Source organism: Vespa velutina, chromosome 4 (assembly GCF_912470025.1).
Source record: "Vespa velutina chromosome 4, iVesVel2.1, whole genome shotgun sequence".
NCBI lineage: Eukaryota > Metazoa > Arthropoda > Insecta > Hymenoptera > Vespidae > Vespa > Vespa velutina.
In genome coordinates, this window is record NC_062191.1 from 9,088,472 (window position 1) to 9,114,904 (window position 26,433).

The 26,433-nt window shown below is 29.1% G+C and overlaps 1 protein-coding gene and 1 long non-coding RNA gene across 5 annotated transcripts in view; one reads left to right on the forward strand and one right to left on the reverse strand.

Moving 5' to 3' along the window:
• Nucleotides 1-2,677: 2,677 nt before the first annotated feature.
• LOC124948368 (GTP-binding protein REM 2-like) overlaps nucleotides 2,678-26,433 on the forward strand; it is a 42,450-nt gene continuing 18,694 nt past the window's right edge. For 2 of the 3 annotated variants that reach the window (XM_047491880.1, XM_047491878.1), the window contains exons 1-5: nucleotides 2,678-2,697; nucleotides 3,030-3,176; nucleotides 4,944-6,044; nucleotides 7,967-8,110; nucleotides 16,037-16,214. In XM_047491880.1, coding sequence (XP_047347836.1) covers nucleotides 5,177-6,044; nucleotides 7,967-8,110; nucleotides 16,037-16,214 — 1,190 coding nt within the window. In that variant the 5' untranslated portion in view covers nucleotides 2,678-2,697; nucleotides 3,030-3,176; nucleotides 4,944-5,176. The remainder of the gene's footprint in view (nucleotides 2,698-3,029; nucleotides 3,177-4,943; nucleotides 6,045-7,966; nucleotides 8,111-16,036; nucleotides 16,215-26,433) is intronic. The other variant, XM_047491879.1, reaches the window with a different exon arrangement.
• LOC124948369 lies at nucleotides 14,905-24,470 on the reverse strand. Of its 2 annotated transcripts, XR_007100699.1 has the most exons (3): nucleotides 24,061-24,216; nucleotides 15,196-23,055; nucleotides 14,905-14,919 (listed from the first exon to the last, which is right to left on the reverse strand). It is a non-coding gene; the product is annotated as an uncharacterized LOC124948369 (long non-coding RNA). The 2 variants fall into 2 exon arrangements; XR_007100698.1 differs by lacking the exon at nucleotides 14,905-14,919 and having other exon boundaries at nucleotides 21,923-23,055; nucleotides 24,061-24,470.

The following is a 26,433-nucleotide window of genomic DNA, read 5'->3' on the forward strand; positions in this document are numbered from 1 at the left end:
TGCAGAAAGAGATGAAATGTTTAGAAAATATAATCTTACGAAAGGAACAATAATGTGAATGGTAATGTGAATAGTGTCGATAGTTTCACGTTATCGATAGATAAGAGTTATCCTTTAAGAAATTAATACGTTAAAATAGAATTTGATCGAGTCATTCATTATTCATATTTATATTTTCGATCATTTCATTATTATTACTATTATTATTTTTCCTTATTCATTTTTATTTTCACAATATGATTCATTTGAATTTTCAGTAGATAAAAAATATCGTTATCGAATACATATCTATCTATTGCATGTTTGTACTATTTCTGTTTTCTGATATCTCTAGAAATTCATGATAACGGCAGATATATTATATTATTCGATATATTCCTTAGTTACTTCGTAATAAATAGCAACGTTTGTTTATCATTTTATACTCTAGCAACGTTTATCTATTTAACGTTTTATCGAATGGGCCGGGAGGACGAGTTAATGTTTCGAAAATTTCCAAGGAGATGGAAGTAGTATCGCGAGGATAAAAAAAATATATATATATATATATATATTTATTTTTTTTTCTAAATCAAAGAACTGTATTACAGAACATTAAAAAGTTAAATAGGCTCAAGATTTATTAATAAAAAAAAAAAAAAAATAAAAAAAAAAAAAAGAAATTTTTTTACGCTCAAGATAAGTATCTAATTAAATTGTTCGTTAATTCCACGATATTGATTAACTCGTCGAAGATATTTTTGGACGAAGTACAAAGATAAAAACAGATTAATATGTGCTTTCAAAACTTTTTGGAACTTTGGACCTTTCGAATCTAAAATGTAAACAAAAATAAAAAACTCTTTCTTTCTTTCCCTCCTGAGTTTTACCTATCTTACGTGATATTTTTCTTTCGCGTGGTTACATTCACGATCGTTTTTGTTTTGAAATTAAATAGTTTTTGCGAAAATAGTAGATTCGAATTTGCATTTAGAATTCTATGAAAAGTTTCTACATTAACGTATATAAGTTTATTAAAGGCATTTTAGCAATTTTTATAGTTTCGTAAAAATTGTTAAAAATAAGGAAGATGTAATGAAATTATAACAGAAAGATTTTTCTAAAAAAATCATCTTTTTTACACATCCTTTCTTTCTTTCTCTCTTTCTTTTTCATCCCTTTCATTTTCTCGCAAATTTTTTTCATCCCGTCCCTCATATCCTCCTAACTTTTCTCTCTCTCTCTCTCTCTCTCTCTCTCTCTCTCTCTCTCTCTCTCTCTCTCTCTCTCTCTCTCCCTCTCTCATCCTTTCAAATTCTTTTTGCTCATTCACGAATCCTAGTAACCATTTATCGATTACATTCTTTACATAATCTATTTATTCGATTAAGTATTCTACGTCCTCTTCTTTTTCAAAGGTATTCCTTTTTACATCCGTATTCTTCTTTTGATTTCACCGAGGGTTAAGTAATGTATGAGTATTGAGTCCTTCAGTCATGCATCGACGTAATACATATATTATATGCAAATCATAAAGAAATCCATTTTGATCAGAGTCAACTGTATTTCCCTTGAGATTTTTCAACAACGAAACAGCATAAGTTTCAGGGGCGGAAAAATTTAGTAAGAATGAAATTCTTATGGTTTACGTCTTACGTCTTACGTCGATGAGCGTCGTAAAAGCTTTTAAAGAAGACGTAAGTAAATAGGTAAGTACTTAACTTTGCATTTTCAAAGTTATGATTACTTCGTACAGTTTATCGGCTTATTTTCTTTTGTTATATCTCGATTATGTGGAGCATTGGTTTGAATTATCACAGTACATGCATATAATTATAAATTTATTAACATTTTTCTCGTTCAATATTGCAATCAAGAATAACAAAAAATCCAATAAACAATTGTTTCTCTTAATATTAGCAAAATCTTAGTTAGATATTAGATAGATCTTAAATCTTATCTAAATCATAAAGTAACTTTCAATCCTTAATGAACGTTATTCTGTGTGGATGGGTGTATGTTCTCTTTTATGAATTCCTTTCTAATTATTGACATTTTTTTAAATTCATTGTAATTAGTATTAAGATTAGAATTTTGAAATAAACCTGTTAGAATTAATCCTGTCTTTTTTTTGATACACGTAACTTAAGCGTACGATCTTTATAATTTACTTTTTCCTCTTGCACGGTATAAAAATCATAAATTTTGTTCAATATAATCTTAATAGAAATACTTGATGATAATCGTTTGGAATGATCGACATTTATTTTATTTAATCTACTTACTTATACTGAACAATATATATATACATATATATATATATATATGAATTTCGCGCGAAAAATAAATCTTGTGCGATAAAAGAGATAAAAAACAGTGGTACGTAAATTCAAAGGTCATTCCGTAGGTTCGAATTATTTGATATGAAATAGATTATAACAAATCGAATGGAAAAAAGAAAGAAAAAAAAAAAGAACAGAATACAAAAATAAAAAAAAAGTTGGTAATTTGGAACGAATTTGAGAAAGGTATACGAGCGGTGAGAACAAGAGAGAGAGAGGGAGAGAGGGGGATGAGGGAGAGGTAGAGAGAAAGAGAGAGATAAACAGATAGATAGATAGAAAGAGAAAGAGGTAGGGATGCGATGAGGAAGAGAGCGAGGGTGACTTATATACGCGTTCTACCCCCTCAGTAGCGTGCGGGCCATCGACGAGGCAGGTACTCACGCTTTCTCTCGTGTTCTATACATCTCGATTCGATATTTGTAAATATCGAAAGTTCACTTCTCGATACGTAATATATATATATATATATATATATATATATATATATATATATATATATATCATCTCTCTTCCTCCCTCTTCTTCTTTTTTCCTTGAATTTCTTCATTTCCCTTCTTCTTTCCACCTTTTTTTTTTTCTTTTCTGTTCTTTCTCTATTTTTTAACTTTCTATCATTTTTTCTTCGCCTCCTTTTTTCATTTGTTTCGTTCTTCTCTTCTTTCGTCTCGTTTCGTTTTATTTTTCTTTCTCTTTCTCTTTTTCCAGATACCAACTAGAGAGATCATCCTTCTTCGTTTCCTACGAAGTTATTTCGATTTGACGGGGTTAAACGACGTAGAAATGAATTACCGGTGCAATCTTCTCGACGATCAACAGGTTAACTAGTTGGTTGGTCGTCGTACAGCGTATTCGGTAAGTCTACGATATATGTAATCGATTTTTTTTGATTTCCTTTCATTTTCTTTTTTCATTGTTCTTGCGAAATTTCTTTTGGGAATATTTTATATGGATCGTACATGTACATGTATATGTACGTGGACGTATCTTTTGTTATGTACATAACGATAAATAATTTAGACTTTATTTGTTAAATAATATCATTGTTATATATATATATATATATATATATATATATATATGTATGTATATATCATTGTTATACTTTACATATGACCTGTTAGGGAATATTCCGTTTAAAATCTAAAATGTTAAGATAGAATGAATAGTGAGGCGAGTCTGAATAATAATTTATGATATTAATGTTGACCAAAAAGATAAGTAGAAAATATTTTATAACGTATCTAAACGATGTAAGCGTATCTAAACAATAAGAAAAAAAATAGTTCGTACAAAAATATATCTTTTGTAATTTTGTTTTCGTATTATATTTCGTATAATTTTTTATAGAGAACAGTTCTTTCATTAGATGAATGAAACTCAATGAATTGAAAGAATTAAACGGAATTTCCAACAAATCCGTGCAACATCTGGACATATGAAAAGAGTAAGTCATTTATAAAGATAGTCACTGATAAAATGTTTGTAGGATTTGCTTCGATTCAAAATTTGTCTGAATGTATTGATTCAGATCATTTTAAACATCTTTTATGAAAGTAAACAAACAATATTTGTTGAAAGTCAAAATCTGTTATAACACGAAAACAAAGTCAAATAGGACATATATTTATACGAACTTCCTTATTTTCTTTTTATTGTTTAAACAAATCAAAACCAAACGTTAAAACATTTCCCAATTGTTTTGGGATATTCGAATATAATATATAGTAAAATTTAATTGTAATAAGTGTCAAAGAACTCAATCATATTTCGTAGGCGGTGATCTCGTATATGCCTTTCAATGAAAGATTTTTCATTCGTTTGTTTACGGCGATCTTGTTTACCTCGAATTTATATTATTGAAAGCGTGGCATCTAGTTTAGTTTTAGACGAACTATCGTTCAGAGCATATGCTTTGATAATTGACTAAACAATTAGACGATATTTTCTTTTTTTCTTTCTTTTATTTTATTTTATTTTATTTTATTTTTTTTTTTTTTTTCTTATTGTTTACGTTATTTTTTATTTCGTCACAAGTATCATGTGTAATCGATAAATAATTGATAAATTATAAAGCACGTTGGAGACCGTTATCGTGTAAATTTCGTTAAACTCGTAAAGTTTCTGATATCATCACTGGGTAAATCAATTTCAAAGCATATTTTCCATTGTCCTTCGTATCGTTGTCCCAAAAGAGCTTTCTCTCGTATATTTCACCTTCCATAAGTCTCGAACATTCATTTCAAAAGATCTCCTTTCTCTCTTTCTCACTTTCTCAACGAAGGGTGGGTTTTCTTTCACATTATCATGCAAAGTAATAGAAACTTGCGTAATATATACCTACGCCCTTTTGCATTAGGCTCATCGAAGGAAACAATGATTTGTATTTTCGCATTATCGAGGTCCGTTGTGTTTTCTTTGAAATGTCATTTGCTTGTTTAAAGTATTCGACAATTTTTATAATCACTGGATTGCTCTCTTTTGCAATTACTTTATAAGACAAACACGTGGAACTAAGTAAATTGGATCGTGAGTACATATAGAGAATATTTGATATGACAGTTGAGAAAAACAGAGAAAGAGAATTAGAAACATCATAGTAATCGAAATTCGTATTCGTAGAAATCGAGTTTGTTATTATCGACGACGACGACGACGACGACGACGACAACGAGGACGACGACAATCGGAACAGAGATCATTAAAAGGAAAAAAGAAAAAATACAATAAAAAAAAGTATCCATGTTAAGGATCAAAAAAGGAGCGTAAATCTAAAGAAGAAATTATTTACGAAAGGAGGTAGAGGAAGAAGTAATAAGAAAACGGAGAATATATTTAGACAAATCGTAGAAAAAATGGCGACGAATAGTCCAGAATCATCGATCCATTCTAAATCCCCAAGGAGTCCACGTCAGCTGCCTCAGTTGCCGCGTATCCCGATCTCAGGACAAAGAAGTCCTAGTCAGTTGTCGGTTACAAAGACACCGAGTACCCCTCTAGTTTTTGAATTCCCAGCTGAATATTATCCGGAAACACCTAATACTAATTTTGATTTCGATACGTTTGCTCGTTGCACGGATATCGAACAACGTGGCTCCTCACGAAGTCCATCTTATTATTCAATAAATAAAAATCAGAAAAGTCCTAACAGCAGTGATACTACGCTTCAATCGTCTGGTAGAAAATCACCGATATTTAAATTCTGTGATAAAAATGTGATGTCAGCTTCGAGTAATAATACGATTATATCTGGCAATAGAACAGTAAGTTCTTCGAATTTTGTACCGAAAAGTCCGAATACGGTCGACCTTCGAAGAAATTCATCTTTTGGTTTGGGCGGACCTAAAAGTCCAATATCACCGACAATAGTAGCTCCTACATCTTCGTCGTCTCATGGCAGTCCCAAACACACGGATTCTGAAGTAAGATCTTGTAAGGATGGAAGCTTTGGTACTCAAGACGAGAACGTTGATCAAAATTGTTCGGTGAACGAGAAAACCCGTGTGAATAAGATGGGTGGTCACTTGAATCGTAGTCAAGGATGCTTGAACGAGGCTACTCGATGTTGCGAAGGAATTTCTGTTGATACCACTGGAAATGATAGAAAAGAAAAAAACATGGCAAGAAGATCGACTAGTGATCTTACTGAGATCGGTGATGCCGAGACCGAAGTCACTTTATTGTCTAGTCCGAGAAGACGAGGATCCATGAAGGGTGGACTAGGTAAAGTTATTATTATTTTTATATATTTTTTTCTTAACATTTCAAAATATCAATCATGCTGATATATATATATATATATATATATATATATATATATTATATTACTTTTTTAACAATCTTTTCGTTTATAACTTGATATATATGTGTATCATACGTATCATATGCAACAAATCATTAGACGTTAGATTATTAATAACGATTAAAAAGACAATTTGTTTAGCTCGATTATCATTGGACTTGTAATAAAATAATTTATGTCGTATTAAAACTCTGACTCCTGTATGTCGCGTATATACGATAAATAAAGTTACGTAAAGTCAATCGAATTCGTATTCGTAAAATGTCAGTAGAAGGACGATCGACGATTGAAAGGTAAACGGTCTCTTTTTTCATTCTTGTTTAGTTAGGCGCGTGCTCGTGTAATGAAGATAAGCAGAACAACCACTCGTTCCTGCGTCGTAGTTAGGTACACATAAAAGCTCGAAAAGCCAAACTGCTGATAATTGCTTTTCACGGTGGTCTTTATAAGCGAGATTGAATACAGGCGAGATTTCAAGACCAACAATAAAAGGATTTCTTGTAAATCTTTTAATAATATTGTTATAAATATTATATCATACTTTCTTCATCTTTTGTGTATTATTTATTATTTTTTTGCTTTTCTCTTACTTCTTTCTTTTGATTATATTATTTCTTTTTTTAATTTATAATTAAGTCATTTGAATTATTATTAAATAAAAAAATTTTAATAATTACACAATTAATTAAAACATTTATTTTATTTTATTTTTAATAATTTTTTATTTATTTTTCGATTTTGTTTTCTCTTTTCTTTTTAAATAGTTCGTTTTGGAATGATTATATCGTTTTATTATATCGTTTTTCATTCAAAAGATACATATCTATATGTGATAGTTTTATGAGAGCTAATCTTCTTCATATTTTCAATTTTTCCAATATTAATACATCTTTTCACGCATGTACTCCAATGCAAAATATCAAAAATACATAGAAGTTAGTTTTTATTCTCAATGACCAGCTTACACATTTAATTCGAAATTCTTTCCATTTTCTGTATCCGAAAAGCCAAGGATTAAGAAAATCCCGTGATTGAAAGCATAAAAGGTTGCCCTCGGGGTTAGAACATGTTCCATCTGTTCCCTAAGCTTTTATTATGAAAATTAATTTTTCTAAAAGACCCTTAACTAAACTCCAAGTTTAAACATTAAATTTCTTATAATATTAATCTTGTATAACTTAATTTCTTTAAAAATTTAGAGTTAGAAAAAAAGATTATATAATTTCAAAATGAATGACATAAAACTACCAGCAGTATAACTATGTCATACTATAGTAATATTATCTTAGAAAACATGAATCATCTAATATGAAATAAAAATTAATATTGTATCGACAAAAGTGAAACAAGATTTATATACTAAATATATATGAACAAATAATTTCAATTAAATAGTGTTATAGGATTATTAAGAAATAAGACACATTTAAATGATTATTTTCTTGTATGTTTTAATTCGAGTAATTGGATAATACGATAATTGAGTTTGGTTAGAGGGTATATATGTATACACGCGCGCGCACGCGCGCACTTACATACATACATACATACATACATACATACATACATACATACATACATACATACATATATATATATATATATATATATATATATATATAATACATGGTTGATTTAAGCGTAGTGTTACTAATAATGATGAATATTTGCGGTTATTCTATATATCAACGGATAAGTATTATTTACCTATGCATACGAGAATATAATGTATAGTAGGAAGAGGGAAACACAGAAACGTGGTTACACACCGCGATACTGGTTATCGTTGCTTTGGCAATCCCTTTGATCATTGGCATTTTGATGAAATTCTCCGATGTTGCAGCTTACTTGGCGTCGCGCCGTGGCTCTCGCGATAGTCAATGCTCGAACGTATCGAATATTAGTAACGAGAATGTTGGTCCATTGAATTTCAATGCTCATCCACGTGTCCGACAACGAAGGACTTCTAATTTCCTCGAATTACCAGGTACGTATTATCTAATTTAATCTAATACGTTTTTCTTTATTTCTCCGTTCGAGTTTTCTTTATCAATTTTAATGTTTAACATATTTTAATGTTTAACATATGTTTAACACATAATATTTAACGAAACGTCTTAATCAATTCCATTATTGGAATATAAAATAATATATATATATATATATATATATATATTTTTTTTTTTTTCTTTCTGAATGTGAAAATGTGTTTTGGTTTCTATAAACAAAATTATAAACGTATTAACGTTAAAATGTCGTGTCTAATGTATTAAAGCGAAAGAAGATAATTGAGTGTAATAACATGTGTATATACATCTATATGTGAAAATGATTGTGGTGATTATTTTATTATTTCTTCGTTTCTTTTTTTTTTCTCTTCATTTTCATTCGATCATTATAATGATTCCGTTATACCTTTGAAAACTAAAATTATTCGTAAAGAAAGTTCTTGAAGATTAGAATTTTTTATTTAATATAAATAATTTTTAGATAAATATTTGTATTATTTTTTTTCGAGACAACGTCTTCTCCGTTAATTTCAAAAATCGAAATATTCGAAACATGCATTGACAAATAGAATAAAATACCACAACGTCGATAGAGAATAGAGATGATTAATAAAAGTGGTAATTAGTACGAGATCATCCGAACATAGATAAAAGTTTATCGACATTTTACATCGGGATGTACGGATGTACATCGTGAATAAATTACCTTGAATATAATACTATATTATTTATCGAAAATTTTTATTTTTAAATATATCGATCGTCTATTCGTAGAAAATAAGAGTTACTGAAGGAAAAAAAAAATAAATAAAAAAAAAGACCTTGAAAAAAAGATAACACGGAACATTAACGGTAATGGAGAGTATAAAGAAAAGATCGAAGCTATATCGTGGATAGAATCGAGAACGATAAAAACTTAAGCGTTATTGCTTCTCCGTAACGCTCGAAACGCTGAACATATTCAGCAACTAGAATACTGAGTTGTTTGCATAGAACAAGAATGAGATATAAGCTTTCTGAGCTATCAAGGGTATTGTGGGAAAACGTACAAGGGTTATCATGGGAAAACGTATAAAGCTCTTTCTTCTTTCTAAATATATCAGTTATATATTTTGTTAAATGTTTTCATTTTTAATTCAAGATCAGCGATAGTACATAATATTCCATATTTAAACGAATAATTAATTGATCATCGAGATATAATTCTTTTTATTTATATCTTCAATTTTGATCTAATCTATATATATATATACGTAGATAATTATCTTTAAATTAAATAACATTAATTTGTTATAAATTATATTTTATTAGTGAGATTACAATTATATTTGCAAATTTTTTATTTGTTTAACTCGAATTGGTCGAGACGTAATTGTATTGTAGACTTATAATGAAAAACAAAATGGACTTAGATCGACGTTTCTTGACGGACGGACGAAAAGCAAATTGTGTAATCCTTCATAGCCACTGTTCGCAAAGGTGACGTGCTTCATATAATATTCTATGTCCTTTGTAAGACGTTGTACTCTCTTTAGAAAAGAAAGAATGAAAGAAGCTCGTAAGACATCTTCTTACTTATTTCTATAAAACATATAAAGTAAAAGAAAATTTTATAGAATCTTTAATATATTGAAATATCGAATATCTTATAGATTTCTATGTGAATTGAAAGTTGAGTAATTTTCTTATTTATGAATATGTAGTATAATGAATAATATTTTAATTATATACATATCTTTGTTATCTAATAATAGTAAAACGTTCTATAATGACTTAATGCAAGACAACGAAATGAAATACGTATAAGGTGAATCATTTAATGTATTTTGAATAAATTCTACATGAAAAATTATTTTTACTTTCTTCCGAAACGTTTAGAAAATTTAAAGATCAAATTTTACTTTCTTATATAGGATATTGTAATTTTACGTCAAAATTTTGCTTTAATTTTGCAATAATATTTAAATTAGAAAGTAAAAATTTATTTATTTTTATTAATGTTAAAACTAATACGTAATGATATATTTTATTTTATTTCTTAAAAATTTACTTTGGTTAATTTTGAAATTCAAAATTGAATGCTATCAAAGATTTCAATAAGACAACGTAGTTTACTTAGCAGTATTTATCAACGCAAGTAATCCTACTTTATTGCTATAGTCTATCCCTTATTTACGACTGCTAAGATAGTAGTAGTATTTCCTTCATTGATAACACCTTTCTCTAATATCTTTGATACCGAATGATAAAAAATCGCAATAAAGTAGGATTACTTGCCAAAATATAATAGCAGTATTATAACGGAAAATTTTTGAAAAAAAAAAGAAACAAAAAATAAATAAAATATTTCATTAATAATTTATTTTAAAAGCGATAAATAGTCACTTTAAATTTTGTACTGATTTAACATTTTCTTAATTTATCAGTTATTTACTTATTAGAATAATTACTTATTTATCTATAAAAACAAAAAAAAAAAAAAAAAAAGAAATTGATACGCTGTACAATATGACTTTCGAATTTTTATATGCAACAATTTTTTTATTCAACGCATAATTTAAAAGTTATTCGAACTATTTACATTACATGACTCATCGTATACATGTATTTTCACTAAACTGAAGCTGGATCGATTTTGGCATTTTATGTCTCTCTCTCTTTCTCTCTCTTACTCTCTCTCTCTTACTCTCTCTCTCTCTCTCTCTCTTTCTCTCTCTATCTCTCTCTCTATCTCTCCCTTTCTTTTTTTTCCGTCCAGGAACGTCAAGAATACTAACAAAAGATCTTAAAAAGCTCAAGGTAGATGGTTATCATTTTTAAGGCATTTTCCTCTTTTGTTATCTCCTTTTAGAATATTCTTCTTCTTGTCTTCTTTAAAATAAAGTAGCATGCAACAAAGATAGATTATTCTAATTAGGAGATAATTTGATGTAAAATGGCAATATTTAATAACGTTATGTGCCAACGACTTTCTTATTCTCTTCATTCTTTACTAAACTTAATTTTAAATTTATTTTCAAAAAGATAGTGAAATCTAATCCTGAATCCTACATCACTAAATTGAATACCTACATCACTAAATTTATTTATTTATTATGATGTAAGATTTATCATCAAGATAAAATTTTTCACAGACAAAGAAAAGTGAAGAGAGAAATGGATTGATAGATAGATAGATAGAGAGAGAGAGAGAGAGAGAGAGAAAAAGATAGAGAACGTAAGATAATAAAAACTTTGACCTCCATTATGGACAAAAGCAGTAATCATTCAAAATCGTTCGTATTACGCTCATTGTTAAGAAAGAAAATAGAAAAGAATATAAAAATGATTACAGTAATTTACGTGTACCTACATATATATCTACGTAAATAGAATTTATTCAAATCATTTTGCGATAAGATTTAATAAGCCATTATCAACAAATAATTAATTGTTTCATCTTTTTAAATTAAAATAATTATAAATAAAATTTTTAATTTTAGAGAAACGAAGTTTTTATAACAAAAGAAATTTTTTTTATATTTGACGTACGAACAAATTAGTAAAAAAAAAATAAGAAATAAAAGAAAAATTCAATAAGAACGATCATTTGTATTAATTTATTTGTTTATTTAATCGAAAATGTCGAAAATCATTACGAAAATTTTATTTTGAGATTTTTCTAAAAGATTTATTTTGAAAGTGAATTCATTATATTACATATACTTTTGTATTCATATATTATATATATATATATATATATATATATATATATATATATATATATATATATATATAAGATCAAGAGGATTAGAAGTTAACGTACTCATAGGATAGAAATTGACGAGAATATACAATAGAATTTCCTTTGATATTAGGTATAATATACATGAGAGTTCCACCGCAGTGGTATACTTGAGATAAGTGCATTCGATCGTGTGATAGTTTTCACACACAGTTACACGACAACCCCGATAGATATGCTTTGAATTTGCAAAGCTGGATTATAAGAAACCGCAGACAAAAAAGTGTCATCGATCTCTAACACGTATCAAATAGATAGAATGAATTTTTATTAAATTACAACTTTTTTGCTTGATGAAAATACTATGATCTCGTAAACAATATTTTAATCGAATTTATCTATAACGAATGATGGATTTGTTTTTATTGTTCTTTTTTTCTTTTTTGCGGTTCGATAAATTTTCTTGATGTTTATCTTTTTTCTTTTTTTACTCTTTTCTTTTTTTTTTTTTTTTTTTTTTTTTTTTTTTTTTTTTTTTTGTAGAATTAATCCATGAGAAAGAAAAAACAAAAATAAAAAGATATATCAGACAGATATACTGATTTTCATTCAAGTTTTATTTCGTTTCTTGTCAAAGGAAAGATAACAGTTGTTGTAGTCAACAAATTGAAAGGAAAGCGCTTCCACTTACAAAAGTTTATCATAGAATTCAAAACGGGTCCGTTCATAGCAAAGAGAGAATAATTTAATTTAAGTTTATGTCTCGAGTTAAGAAGTAACCTTCCACGTGGAGTGTTCGGCTTAATATTTGACCTTTGAAAAACTTTTCAAGAATATTGTGCATTTAATGAAGGATTTAAATTTATATAATGATTTATATGTTGTTAATAGATATAACGTATATTATTCATCTCAAAAGAGTATTTTATTAATAAATCGTTTATACAAATTTTTAAACGAATCGACAAAAATAAATTACAATCAAACAATTAGTTCATTTAATTAATTATACTGATATCGTATAAATTCAATATAAAATTAAATGAATACTTACAATTTATAAGTATTATCATATTATTAAATATTATATATTTATAAATCTCTATACGAAAATGTACAAATGTACAGATATCATGTATTATAGATTATTAATTATATATACAATATATATATATATATATATATATATATATATATATATATATAACGTTGTAATAATATAACTTACCAGTCAAAGTTAGTATACTTGGATAGGAGCAAAGGGATGATACCTTTTACTTTTATGGCCAAGTTCTTCAATCGAATTTTGAATGAGAAACTCAGTGCAACCACGTCTTCTCTTTCCAATAAGGCATCGTCGTATCATAAGATGAACTTGTCGAGTGGCCCATGGACTCTAACTACATTAATATGCTCACATAGTGCTACCTTATATGAACAAGCTATTGCTTCTTGTACCGTTAGCTCATCGATATGCTTTGCAAGTCGTTCTGGAAAAGCAATTACTAAGAGAAATAGACTCCCTTCACTTCCTTTTACTTTCAATACACTGAAATCTACAGAGTTATTCAAATTTCATAATCGTTTATATTACCTTTCTATATTGTTATCTCGCGAAAATACATAAATTCGATTTACAAAGAATTAATTAAATTTTCGCTAACCTGATACATTGGATTTTTGAATTAATATTAATATTTCGAATTATTAAAATTATGGTATATTTACTTTATATATATATATATATATATATATATATATATATGTATATATATATAGGATATATTTTGAAACTCTACCTGGAAAATACGGACTGACAAACTAGAATCATACACTTTTGGTTAGCACGAACTTTATTAACAAGATACTATAGTTAGGATGTAACAACTTGGAAACTATAACTCTTTTCTAGAACTTTGGCCTATTCAAGACATTTCTTGTTACTCTTTTTTCTCTATAATATTCTTTTCATTATTCTCGTTAGTCCTCCCAGGACAATATTCAATATTCTCTTAAAGCTGTTCATTCGCTCTTTCTCTCTCTCTCTTAAAATAACTTTTGCTTTTCTTTCCATAAACAACTGTTACTCCCAAAAGACAAATCACGTTCTTCTTGACTACCGATCAGCTTACCTTAACATACTCACACACACACACGACTAATTAGCTCTGGACCCTTCCATCAGTATATCTCACACACACACATACACACACGACTAATTAGATCTGGAACCTTCCATCGGTATATCTCACACACACAACACATAACTAACTAGTCCTGAAATCTTTCATCTTTTCGTTCAACTGTCGATCGGCATATCTGACATACGCACACACACACATACCTAACTAGCTCTGGAACCTCCATCCCACATATATATATGATATAATATAATATAATAATGTTATATACCATATTTTTATTTTAATTTTAATTTTTTTTTTTTTTTTATTAACCATTACGTTAGTTATTATACTGTAATATTATAATATATTTTTATAATAATTTATAGATTTATTATATAACATAATATTATTTAAAAAAAAAAAACTTTTCCCTTATTTATTACGATGTAATAAAAAGAAAAATTTTAATTTCTTCAAATTATCGTTCTAATTATCTGACACGTAAACGTTTTTAAAATTGGTTAATACTGATATTGAAAAGTTCTCTCTTTTTTATCGATGGATAATTCGTTTTATATTTAATATTCGTCAAACTTGTTCGATCAATTTCATCTGATGAAAGTTGAAAAGTATGCGTGTTATTAGTAGGAATTTGAGCCTGTTTGTCTCACGTTCCTCAACGTGATTAAAGTTTCGTTTGAACAGATTCGAAAATTTGAATTCCAAATTGGAAAAGCGGAAACGGCTTTTGGAATCCAATTTTTTCTTGTTTTGTGTCAGACAAAAGTTAATTAATTTCGTCTAAAAGCGAATCTCTCGGTATATCGATTTTTTCTTTCGTTTTTAAGGATTAATCCGATAAACGCATCGTTTATATTTTTTTTTTCTTGTTTCTCCTACTTCTCCTTCCTCTACTTTTCTTTTTCTTCCTTTTTTTCTGCAATAACGTTGGTTCATTTAGAATACCAGAGCAAATATCAAGTTTTAGTTAAAAATTTCCGTAATACTTGACGATTTTTACAATTTATTTTTACATTTTCTTTTTTATTTTTCCTTTTTTTTGTTTTTTTTTTTTTGTTTTTTTTTTTTTGTTTTTTTTTCTTTCATTTCTTATTTTCCTCTTTTCATCCAATCATATTAATCTAATTAAGAATTAACCAACTATAACTAAAGTTTATTTGAACAATGAAACATAAACAGTCATAGAACGTACCATAGTTGCTTGAGACATGATTTTCGGAGCTATAACCTAGCTTCAGCTTCGTGGGAGTACATGAGTGAATCATGCTATTCATAGACGAAGCGTTCGTTGTTTAGAGATTATGTAGGCAGAAATCTCTGCAGATTCCTGTAAGATATACATATTGAAACTAATAGATTTTATACCGTGAATAACATCATATTAGCAGTTTGTTAAACTATATTTTGTTTATGTTCTTCGATGATTTATTTGTCTTTCCAACCAGTTAAAACAAATTTGTTATTTACAAATTTACGAAAAAAAAATCTCGTTAAATAAGATTGACTAAGGTTTTTGCTTTTATTCGCGAAACCATTCTTTTATTTATTCGTACTAATATAAATAAAGGTAGAACGATAGAAATGAATTATTTATTTTCCAAATAGAAACGTATATGCCAAGTTGTTATTTTATTCTATCAGATATGTATAACATATAGGCCCGTAACCTACTATATAAATTTATTATAACTGCGAATTGATTCAATCGAATTCGCCCTTCCATTTTTTTATTTTTTTACTTCTTTCTTTCTTTCTTTCTTTTTTCTTCTTTCTGATATTTCTTCGACAGTCCCGCGAGAACGTATCAATTGAATTTTTTAACGAATTCTATATCTCGATCAACAAAACTTAACAATAATGGTGTTCGAGTGAACTTTTTCTTTTTTCTTCTCTTTCTCTCTCTCCCTCTCTCTCTCTCTCTCTCTCTTTCTCTTTCTTTCTTTCTTTCTCTTTTTGCTCTGTTTCTTCTGTCTTTGTTCTGGATGTTCGTCGAGAGGATTTCATCTCTAATCGTCTTTTCAACACCATTCCAGTGCCGGATCATATACGACCTCGAGTGCACAGCTTACCCGAAAAAGCGTACAATCCGAGAGCTGGCGACGATCTCTACAGATTGAGGGCATTCAGTATTACTCACAAAGGTGTCGTCAATCGTGGCGATTCTATAATATCTCGACGTAGCAGGAGCAATACCTCAGTAAATAGTAGCAGGTAAGTAATAGCATTATCTTTTATATATTTTCTTTTTCTTTTTATTTGTTTTTCTTTTATATTTCCATATACTATTTAAAATAATATTTTAATAGATAGTTTTAACATATAGATTTCTTATATCGTCGTCGTGTTTCTTGGACAAGTTATATTCGTATCATAATTAGATAGAATTTCGTGAATTTGATAAATTTGACGAATTCGATTAATTCAATGAATTCCATAAATTCTTTTACATAGTTGAGGAATAAATGAAGATGTAGATCAATTTTCTATGATCATTCGAAATATTTGATATTTTTAAGAAATTTTTTTTTTGTTTTTTTTTGTTTTTTTTTTTTTTTCTTTTTCAACTAAATCAGGAAGAAGTATTAAACAATATTTACGAAGCGTGTTCTTTGAAACCCATAAACGCGTCTTCGTTTTCGTATTTGACGTAAATAGGTTAACAAGATGTGTAGAAACGTATATAGGAAAAGGAATGTTAGCCTTTACAGTTCGGAAGAGAGTTCGTTTGCAAAATTTCTAATGCAAAGGAGATCGTTAGATACAGTTAAATATTTATATAAGAAATCGATTGTGGCTTTCTTGAAGGAGTTCGTCAATATCGATTTTGAAAGATATTTGAAACGAAGCATTTTTTTTTTTCGGGAATCGAAGCTCACGAAACTCTCATTTTAAAAAACTCTCAACATTGGTTGGTTATATTTGGTTGATAGAAGATTTTTTTACGAAATGATTCTCAAAATATTTCTGATTAAATTTTTAAACTTTAGAACTTCAAAACTCTATCACATTTATTATTTATAATATAATAATCAATAAGAGATATTTATCTTGAAATGATTCTCGAAGCATTTCTTTTTCACATGATTAGATTCATAAAACATAATCGAATACTGTACGGTGAAAATAACAAATAAAGAAAAAGTGCTAAGATTATAATCCGCATAGAAGAATTCGTAGAATAATTTTCTTCTCAGAATCTCATCTTGTTTTTCCTTATTTCCGTAGATAAATAAGTAAGTAAGTAAGTAAGTAAGTAAGTAAGTAAGTAAGTAGATCCTTTCGAGCGTAAAGGGCCAGTAGGTCTAACGAAATACAAGAGTTGGCCTTTAAGATCGATTCCAAGACAAAAGAACATCGTAATACCTGACGAATCGTATTAGGCCAAGTTTTTTTCTGTTTTCTTCTTTTCCTCTTTTTTCTCTGTCTTTGTTTTCTTCCTTTTCTTTTCTTTTCTTTTCTTTTCTTTTCTTTTTCCCTTGAGCCTATCATTCTTATTTCCTCCGCCCATTATTTTATTCGTTTCATTGTAATATGTCTTTATATATCGCGTTTACGATTCCTTCTTTGTACGCAAAAAAATTCTCAAGAGTTATCGAGGAAAGTCGAAGCAAATCGATTAGAAAATCATTTTAATCAAAAGGATAATCATTATGCGAGAAGAGGATGAGAGAATCCTTCTTTAATAAATATCATATAAATCACATATCAAATATCAAAGAGGAAACGATATTTGTAATAAAAGGATAATTCTGATTAATTTAAAAAAAAAGGGGAAAAAGTCGTATGAAAAGTTTCAAGGAAATGATAATCGATTAAGGATATCGATATCGATTAAGAATATCGATAATATCGTAATACGTTCTTGTTAAGTTCGGAAAACGAGTTAATTGTATACAAGGAAAAAATGATAGTTCGTATGTATGTTTGTTTGTGTGTATAAATAAAGAACAACGAGTGCGTACACGCGCATACATTTTTATTTTTCTCTCTCTCTCTCTCGCTCTTTCTCTCTCTCTCTCTCTCTCTCTCTCTCTCTCTCTTCAAACTCGTAACAATGATGAGTGAAATACATCGATCATATTTTCTGGCTTCCTCGAGTGAACTGCCGTTAAATCGCTTCTTTGTGCGAGCGAGTAAATAACTTAAAATATAGCTAGGTAGGGTACGTCACTCAAAACGATAAACCAACGTGAGATTTTAGTATCGACGTTCGCAAAAAGGATCAGACGTTTTTCTAAAGGTTATTATCAAGTTATAGAATAACCATTTAGTTAAATTCGATCGATAATTCAAAGTGACAAGGGACAGCGGTCACGGGTTAGAAGGTAGAACAATTTTTTAGCGTGTTTTTCAATTTTTAATTTCTTTTTCTTCTCATTTTATTTATTTATTTATTTATTTATTTATTTATTTATTTATTTATTTATTTATTTATTTATTTATTTATTTATTTATTTATTTATTTATTTATTTATTTATTTATTTATTTATTTATATATTTTTTTCTTTAATCATCCCATCGCCCATAGATTAATATCCTTGTCTTTCCTTTGTCGGCGCATATTTTTTTTCGAAGAAAATAATAATTTCTTCTTTCTTTCCTTCTTGTTTCTTAAAGCCAAAAGAGGGAAAAACATAAAAGGAAAATATATATAAAAAAAAAAAAAACCGTGTCCCTTTCATTCAAATTCAAGGTGAATATCCAAGAATGTATTCAACCGGAATAAATGGATACTTTTCGATAGTGGAAACGAAAGGTTAGAGGTAAGACAATGATTTTGGCAACGATCGAATTGCGAACCATCTTGTTCGACCTTTGTAGCTTTAAAAGCTTACACTTATGTTCGCAGATAAGTCTTTTCTTCTTTCTCGTTCTCCTCTATCTCCTTTTCCTCGTTCTCGTTCTGTTGCATTGCGTTATGTCATGTCATTTCGTCTGCGTGTTCGAATGCGAATGCGAGAGCTTCGATAAAAACTCGTTTGATAAGTCAAATCTTCGTAAGAAATAAGGGCACTGGGTTACATGCATTTTTCTTCTTATCGTTTCGAAACGACAATTGCCGAGAAACTGTCTATCACCTAACGATTTTCCGGTTCCTTCTTTTCTTCGGCTTTTCTTAAGAACGAGAGAAATTTTCTTTCGCGTACATAAAAAAGCCAACAAGAGAGAGAGAGAGAGAGAGAGAGAGAGAGAGAGAGAGAGAGAGAGAGAGAGAGAGAGAGAAGAAAAAAAGTTCTCGAGTATTCTTCTCCCTCTCATTCAGACATTTTTTTCTTTCTTCACACTGGAACATCTTTTTCTCAAGAAGAGATCGACTATCGACTTATTTCTTTTCTTCTTCTTTACACTTCTTTTTTTCTTTCCCTTCCCTCTCTCTCTCTCTTTCTATTTATCTGTTTGTCTGTCTTCTCCCTGTCCATCATTTTTGTTGTTAAGCTAGAGGTTATTTACTCTTGTGAAAGGGCCGGTGTTTTCGGACAAATGATAGATAAAACTTCTTTTTTTGTGATACAATCTTCCTTAAAAGATAGAGAAATGGTTTATTCAATTTGCTTTTCGGATTATCTGACATATATATGATGATAAAAAGGATTAGTAAAGTGTAACTTTGCGTTATCTTTGATTCTTTGTTTCTTTCTCTCTCTCTCTCTCTCTCTCTCTCTCTCTCTCTCTCTGTTTCTGTCTGCTTGTTTTTTTTTTGTTTATTTTTAAATTTTTAAGAAAATGGATCAGAAGGAAGGTTTTGATTTTACGAGAGCGCGATAACTATGATAGTCAATGACGTTTTAATGAAATATTCAAAGCACTTTTGACTCACCAGACTTATTTATGATTTTCTATTTCGAGTAATTCCTGTATGAGTTTGTATCCATGGAAATTTTCTCCCCCTCTTCCTTTTTAAAGTCTAGTCGAATCAAAGTAGAGATCTCTCGTATTCATTTATTTAAAAATTTCTTATTTGATATTCTTCCATTTATGACTCGACAAGGAGAATCGGAGACGACTCGTCGTACGTTTATATTTGGCTACTAAAAAACCAAAAAAATTTCTGAACTAATTGCATACTAATCGTTCTCCTCCGAGTCAGTAAGAACTTTTAATTCTATAGGCATTTGGAATGTTGTTTGATTGAGATGTCAGACTCGAATTAGATACAATAATTTATTCGTATCCTTAATCGAATAATTTCGATTCTTTTATTCATTTTTTTATTCTTTTTTCTCTTTTTAGAAACCTTCCACGAAAATATTCATCTGTTTGATTCCTCGGCATGAGGTCACTTCGAAAATAATTTTTTTTTTTCTTTTTCTTTTCAAACAATCGATAAATCAAATTTAACGTCGTGTTCTATTCGATCAAATGAGATTACGTTGTATATATAGCTGATATTATATTGGATTGATGCAAAAGTTCGTTCCACTTTTTATACAAAAATTATTTATTTAAAACTTTTTTTAGTTCTTCAAATTTTTTTTATAAAAAATGCGATAAAATTTTGCATCGATCCAATAAGTATGTTTATATTTCAATATATAGAGACAGCAAGAGTACGCATTTGTCGACTTTGGATATAACTTAAAGAATACGCAAAGTATGCGTAATATCCTCTTACTCAAAATTTTGCCGTATTATGCTTGTTCTTGTGTTCCAAAGTTTAAGCTAGCTTCATGCGAAGTGAAAAGGAGATAAATCGAAAGAAATCAAATCCCCCTCTTTGATATCTCTTGGGATACTTTTTTTTATTTTTTGCAAATTATTTTTCCTCCAAGATAAAACCATTTTGCTTTTGTTCTTATTCCTTTTCTTTTTCCTAAGCATAAAGTGAAGAAGAAAATATTTTTTTAAAATATCGAACGTAATAGATTAACTTGTAGATGACGTTTTAATTTCGATAATTATTATTCGTTTATTATTTATCAGATAGAAGAAAAATTATTATTTTCTTATTTTCTTACGTCCTATTGTGATATTATATTGAAATTTTGCCAGAATGTTTTTATATTTGTCGTGGAATGGTTAATTTGATATTAGTTAAATTACAATATTAATTATCGATTTGACAGATAAAATAATTGTGACTTATCTGTACGTTCGAATGACAATTTTTTTCTCTTTAAACAATATTTTCTAATAATTTATTCTATTTAACGATCATTGTAATACATTCGTTACAAGCCGTTAATAAGGATGTTATTAATCTTTCTGAATCTAATATCTCTTTTAAAATGGAACGACTCAACTTGAAGGAATAGAGAAAAGAAAAACCTGAAGGAGATAACGTAATAAAAGCATACGTTCTTTGTATGAATTGTTTTGAGCCATATGGATACGATTATCTTGCCAAGTATGAATCACTTTGTGACTGGTTGGCAGCGTTGAATTTAGTCGACGACAAGCAGCTATTCCATGTGGAATTCGTTTAAACGGTGCCGGTGGTACAATTTTAGAGTAATGAAATGCGAAAACTATAAACCACGGTTCATCATGCTTTTGTCTAAACACACTTCCTTTTATTTTTCTCGTGCTCATAATGAATCACAACTTCGCATACGTTTTCTAGTTCTAGTTAAATTTCCATCGAATTCTTTTAATTAAAGTGAAAAAACAAAAAGAAAAAAAAAAAAAGAAGTAAATAAAGGAAAAAAAAGGTACTTTAAAAAGGTTTTATAAAAACCTATTTATAATTTATAATTACTCATTATTATAATATTTAAATTATTATATTATTATTTAAATTACTTATTATTATTCATTATCAAAATGACGATACAACGCTGTAATACGATGTTGTTGATCCGACGAAAGAATTCCTTTTCTTTTTTTTCTTTTTGTTGTTGCAATTATTATTATCGTGAAAATATTTTTTATGATAAATTATATTGATGATAAATCGATTTTAGGAGGGAATAACAAAGTGTCGGTCTTAGAAATTTTATTGTACAAAGATTAAACGATTCGTTGGGATGAAAATCGGGTTTTTAAGACGTGACAATGACGGAACATTCGAGCGAAAAGGGTTTGGACTAGAGTATAAGGGGAGGTGAACGTCCAATAGTGGGGAGAAAGACGAACGGGAATTCGTAAAAGAAAAAAGAAGGGGCTCTTTGCTATTTGGCGGCGAACCCGGCGTTTGGAGTGGAGCCAAACTCGTAGCCGAGACTTCCAGACGTTCCTCCGCGTATTTGTTTTTTTCTTTTTCTTTTTCTTCTTCTTCCTCTTATTCTTCTTATTCTTCTTGTCTTTTTCTTTAACGTAGACATCTTCGATCGAGACTGGCATTCCTGGCTCTTGCCTTGACCCGTCGTCGTACGATAAAGAGAGTCAATTTTTCTCGAAGTATTCCACGTTGATTCACGTTCATGTTCTTAGACATTTTCTTTTTATTTTTTATTTTTATAACTTTTCTTCCTTTATGTTCTTTCTCTCACCCCTCCCCCCTCTCTCTCTCTCTCACTCTCTCTCTCACTCTCTCTCTCTTTCGTCGACCCGTTCGTATCATTTGCGATAAGATTTTTACGATTAAGATATATTCCTTAATTCATGAAATTATTTTATATTATCGAATATTTCGAGAAGAAAAGAAAATATAATCGAAGGAAGACTTTTTTCTTCGTTCGACAAAAACAAAAAAAAAGATAGATCTTTAAAGAACTTAAACATTGTCGTAAGTCGTACCTTTATGACATTAGATGACGGAGGACATTTTTTTCTTCCTTTTCTATACAATAGATCGGACTAAGTTGTAGTCGATCAAATAATTTAGCATGCCGTTAACACCTTAGCCTCGACCACGTTCGGTGTCCACTTGGTTTTTTGTGGAACTCTGGGATTTCGCCGCGAGATGAGTTTATTCATCGGTGTATTCAACCGACTCCTCGTACTCCATCGATCGATGCGACCTGCTCGACGACGTGGTCACCGATTTAATGGAAGTCGACGACTCGATCACTGATTTGGTTTGTACGCTTTGAGTACTCTGCAATGTTTTCACCGACTTCAATGCCGATTCAACGTTCGATTGTTCGACTAGGCTACTCGCTGTATCGTTTGCTGAAAAATGAATTGTTATATTGTATTGAATTTCTTTTCCTTTTTCATTCTTCTTTTCCTTTTTTTTTTTTTTTTTTTAAGTCTACAAAGCGGAATTTTGAAGAATGTGATAATTAATTTCATTTGTTTTATGGACGATCAGTGATACTGCAAATTTAAGAGATTTGATTAAATGTATTTAAACATTAGAATACGATTAGTAGCATTGTAACTAATTATCTCGAACTATTATCTATTAATCGATTATGTGTTAAATAAAGTGTAAGATAATCAGATTTCTGTGAATTTCAGATATTGGTTAATTGTACTTGAAAATTAGAATACGATTAGAATTTCGTAACCGTTCTAAATTATTATCTGTTAATCGATTATATGCCGAACAAGCTGTAAGATAGTTCCATATATTTTTTTTTAATGTCGAACAAATATTATTGATATCCGATATTCGTATTATTTATAGTATATAGTTTGAGACATTATGAAATACATTTAACTTGTTTGCTTCTGTATATATTGTACATTCGGTAAGCATAAATTGTACTTTTTTGAAAAATTCATGAGCATATAGAAGGATATTTATATCTCGAACGAGGAAAGAATATTTGAATATTTCTTTTATTACAATCTAAGACGTTACTCGAGATATATTACAAAGTCTTATAGCATCATTTGATCAATTACAAATATCAATATTTTTTCCGTGATATATTTGTCTTCAAGAAATGATCGTTGATATTTTCCTTTGAAAATTTTATGAAAAAAAAAAAAAAAATTTTTTTTTGATTTCGACAACGAAATAATAATTTTTAAAAATTAAAATTTCTGTTAGAAAAAGTAAAATAATAAAGAGAAAGAGAGAAAGAATATTTTACGCACTTCTAAAAGAAATAATAAAATGAGTACTCCAGTGATAAATAATAAAGTGATTGCAAAAAGTGAAGATGATTTCGTTCGTCTTTTTAAAATATTAAACGTAATATTTATTTCTTCGTTTTCAAGTCTTACCTTTGGCAACCTCCATGATCGTAGATACGTTTTCGAGAGCTCGAAGAATAGTATAAAGGAAGAGAACGATGACACGAACCAGTCGAAATCGAACATACGAGTGAATAGAACGACGGAGTTACGGGTTATTCTAAACCCGCTCGCTCAAGGGTGGAGGACGAGGTGGGGTAGAAGGGTAATGATCACGTGGTAGATGACGATTGGCTTGATGTACGCGGGGTGCTTAGGAAAAGTTCTCGACGAAGATGCAACGAAGAATATTCGGGGAATTTCGGATGGCTCACAAATGAGCTCGTATCTCTTTTCGGCTATAATCTCTTCTTTTTTTTTTTTCATGCCATAAAAATCTCCATATTTCTTTCTTTTTATTTTTCCGTTTCTTTTCTTTTTTCTTTTTCCTCTTTTCTTTTTTTTTTCTTTTTTTTTTTTTTTTCTTTCACGTGAAACTCCACGAATAATAAAAATTCTTATAATTATTTAAGACGAATTCGAATCAGTATAGAAATGATATTTTAGAATCGGATTGAAATGATTTAATTTAAAATCATTTAGGAACTTGATTTTGTGAAACGATTAGAAAATTGTTATCTTCACGAAAAAATTTTCTTATTCTTACTCTTAATTAATCTTTTTAAATTAATTTCAAATTGATGAAACTGAACTAAATGATTCGTAGATGACATTAAAAAATTGTTATTTTCTTTATAAAACGTTTCAAATCTCATCGTTATACTTTAATCTTCCTTTGCGAGGAGACTCTTAAATAGAATTGGATTGTAAGTAACTCATGAGTCGAACTCCTTCGAGTGAACGATTAAAAACGATTAGAAATTTAGTTCTTAAGCTGGAACTAATACAAGCTGTATCTCTTCTATTTCGATTCCGTTGAGCTCGGTTGTTCATTCATCATAGCCTTTTCTCACTTTGTTGGACTAGTCCCTCGACCAGATTGTAATCAACCCTTAAATTCTCATCGCAACCCGAATTAAGCTTCCTTAATGCGCCGGATGGATTTCCATTCACGTTTCTCTTCTTTACGAAGAGGTTACGGTTTCTGATTTTCTTGTCACTCACGTTCACGAAGTCCTTCCTCATTTTCTCATTTCTCTGGCTTCTCCCCCTTTCTCTCTCTCTCTCTCTCTCTTTCTCTTTCCTTCCCTCTCTCCCCCTCTCTCTCTCTCTTTTTCTATCTTTCTCTAGCTCCCTTAGCAGTTTCAATCTTTCGCTAGGATATATCGAATGCACTAATTTAAGCAAGCTCGAAATATGATTAATACGATGATGAATAGTTTAAAGGTCATTTCAAGAAAGTTCATTGAAATTTATCATTGATCAATTGAAATCAATCCTTTTCTCTGTCTCTCTCTCTCTCTCTCTCTTTCTCTTTGAAAAGCAGAAAATCTTATTATATATATAGATTAATAATATTATTAATGTTGATATTATATTATATTGTAAGTTTAGATATAAGCAAGATTTTGAAATTAATTAAGAATGAATAAGATAGATTAATTCTATGTATGCATAGAAAAAAATTTATTTTTTTTTTTTTTTTTTTTTTTTTACAAAGCATCACATATTTAGAATAAACAAAGATTATAGATAAGAAAGAAAATAAGTTGCACGAAATGATATGAAAATCAAGAAAAATTTGTCGACATCTTCGACACTAAGTTTTCGAAAATTGTTTTCGTACTCACGAACTTTTGTTTCGAACTGATTTCTTTTATACGTTGAATCTAGAGAAGGTGAAAATGGAAGCTCATTGTCGTTTAGAATTCTTTCCATGTTTCGGTAAATTCCAAGAATAGTGGATTGTCTGGAATTAAGGAAGGCAAATTGAAAGGGGGATGTATACGTTCATCTTGTGTACAATAGAAATTTTCAAGAGAGCTATGTGAAATTACTAAGGATAGGATTTAAATATTGCGGTTGAAAATAATTTGCATAATTACTTTAAACCGGCTTGATTTAACGAGAAAATTAGTAACATTCTTAAAGCTATCATTTTAACGTTAACGTTTGTATACAAATATATATATATATATGTATATCTCTTTAGTCATTTATCGTGCATCATAGAAAAATTAATATCCTATTTTATTTCAATTCATGTTATTTGAACAAAATACATAAACGTGATATACATATGCAAATCTATTGTTCAAACGTGTTTAAGCATCACTGCCAAGTATTCTTGCGCTTTCGTCGTCTTTAGATAGCTGCAACATAAATTGATTAAAATACGCTTAGTGAGTCATCATCTCAAACCAGAGATTCTTTTGCGTCTTAAAACTTAACGACATTTGTTTCCATATAAAACATAAGTGATTCTTAACGATGAGTGAATCAAAAGTCGTAAGAAATTACGTG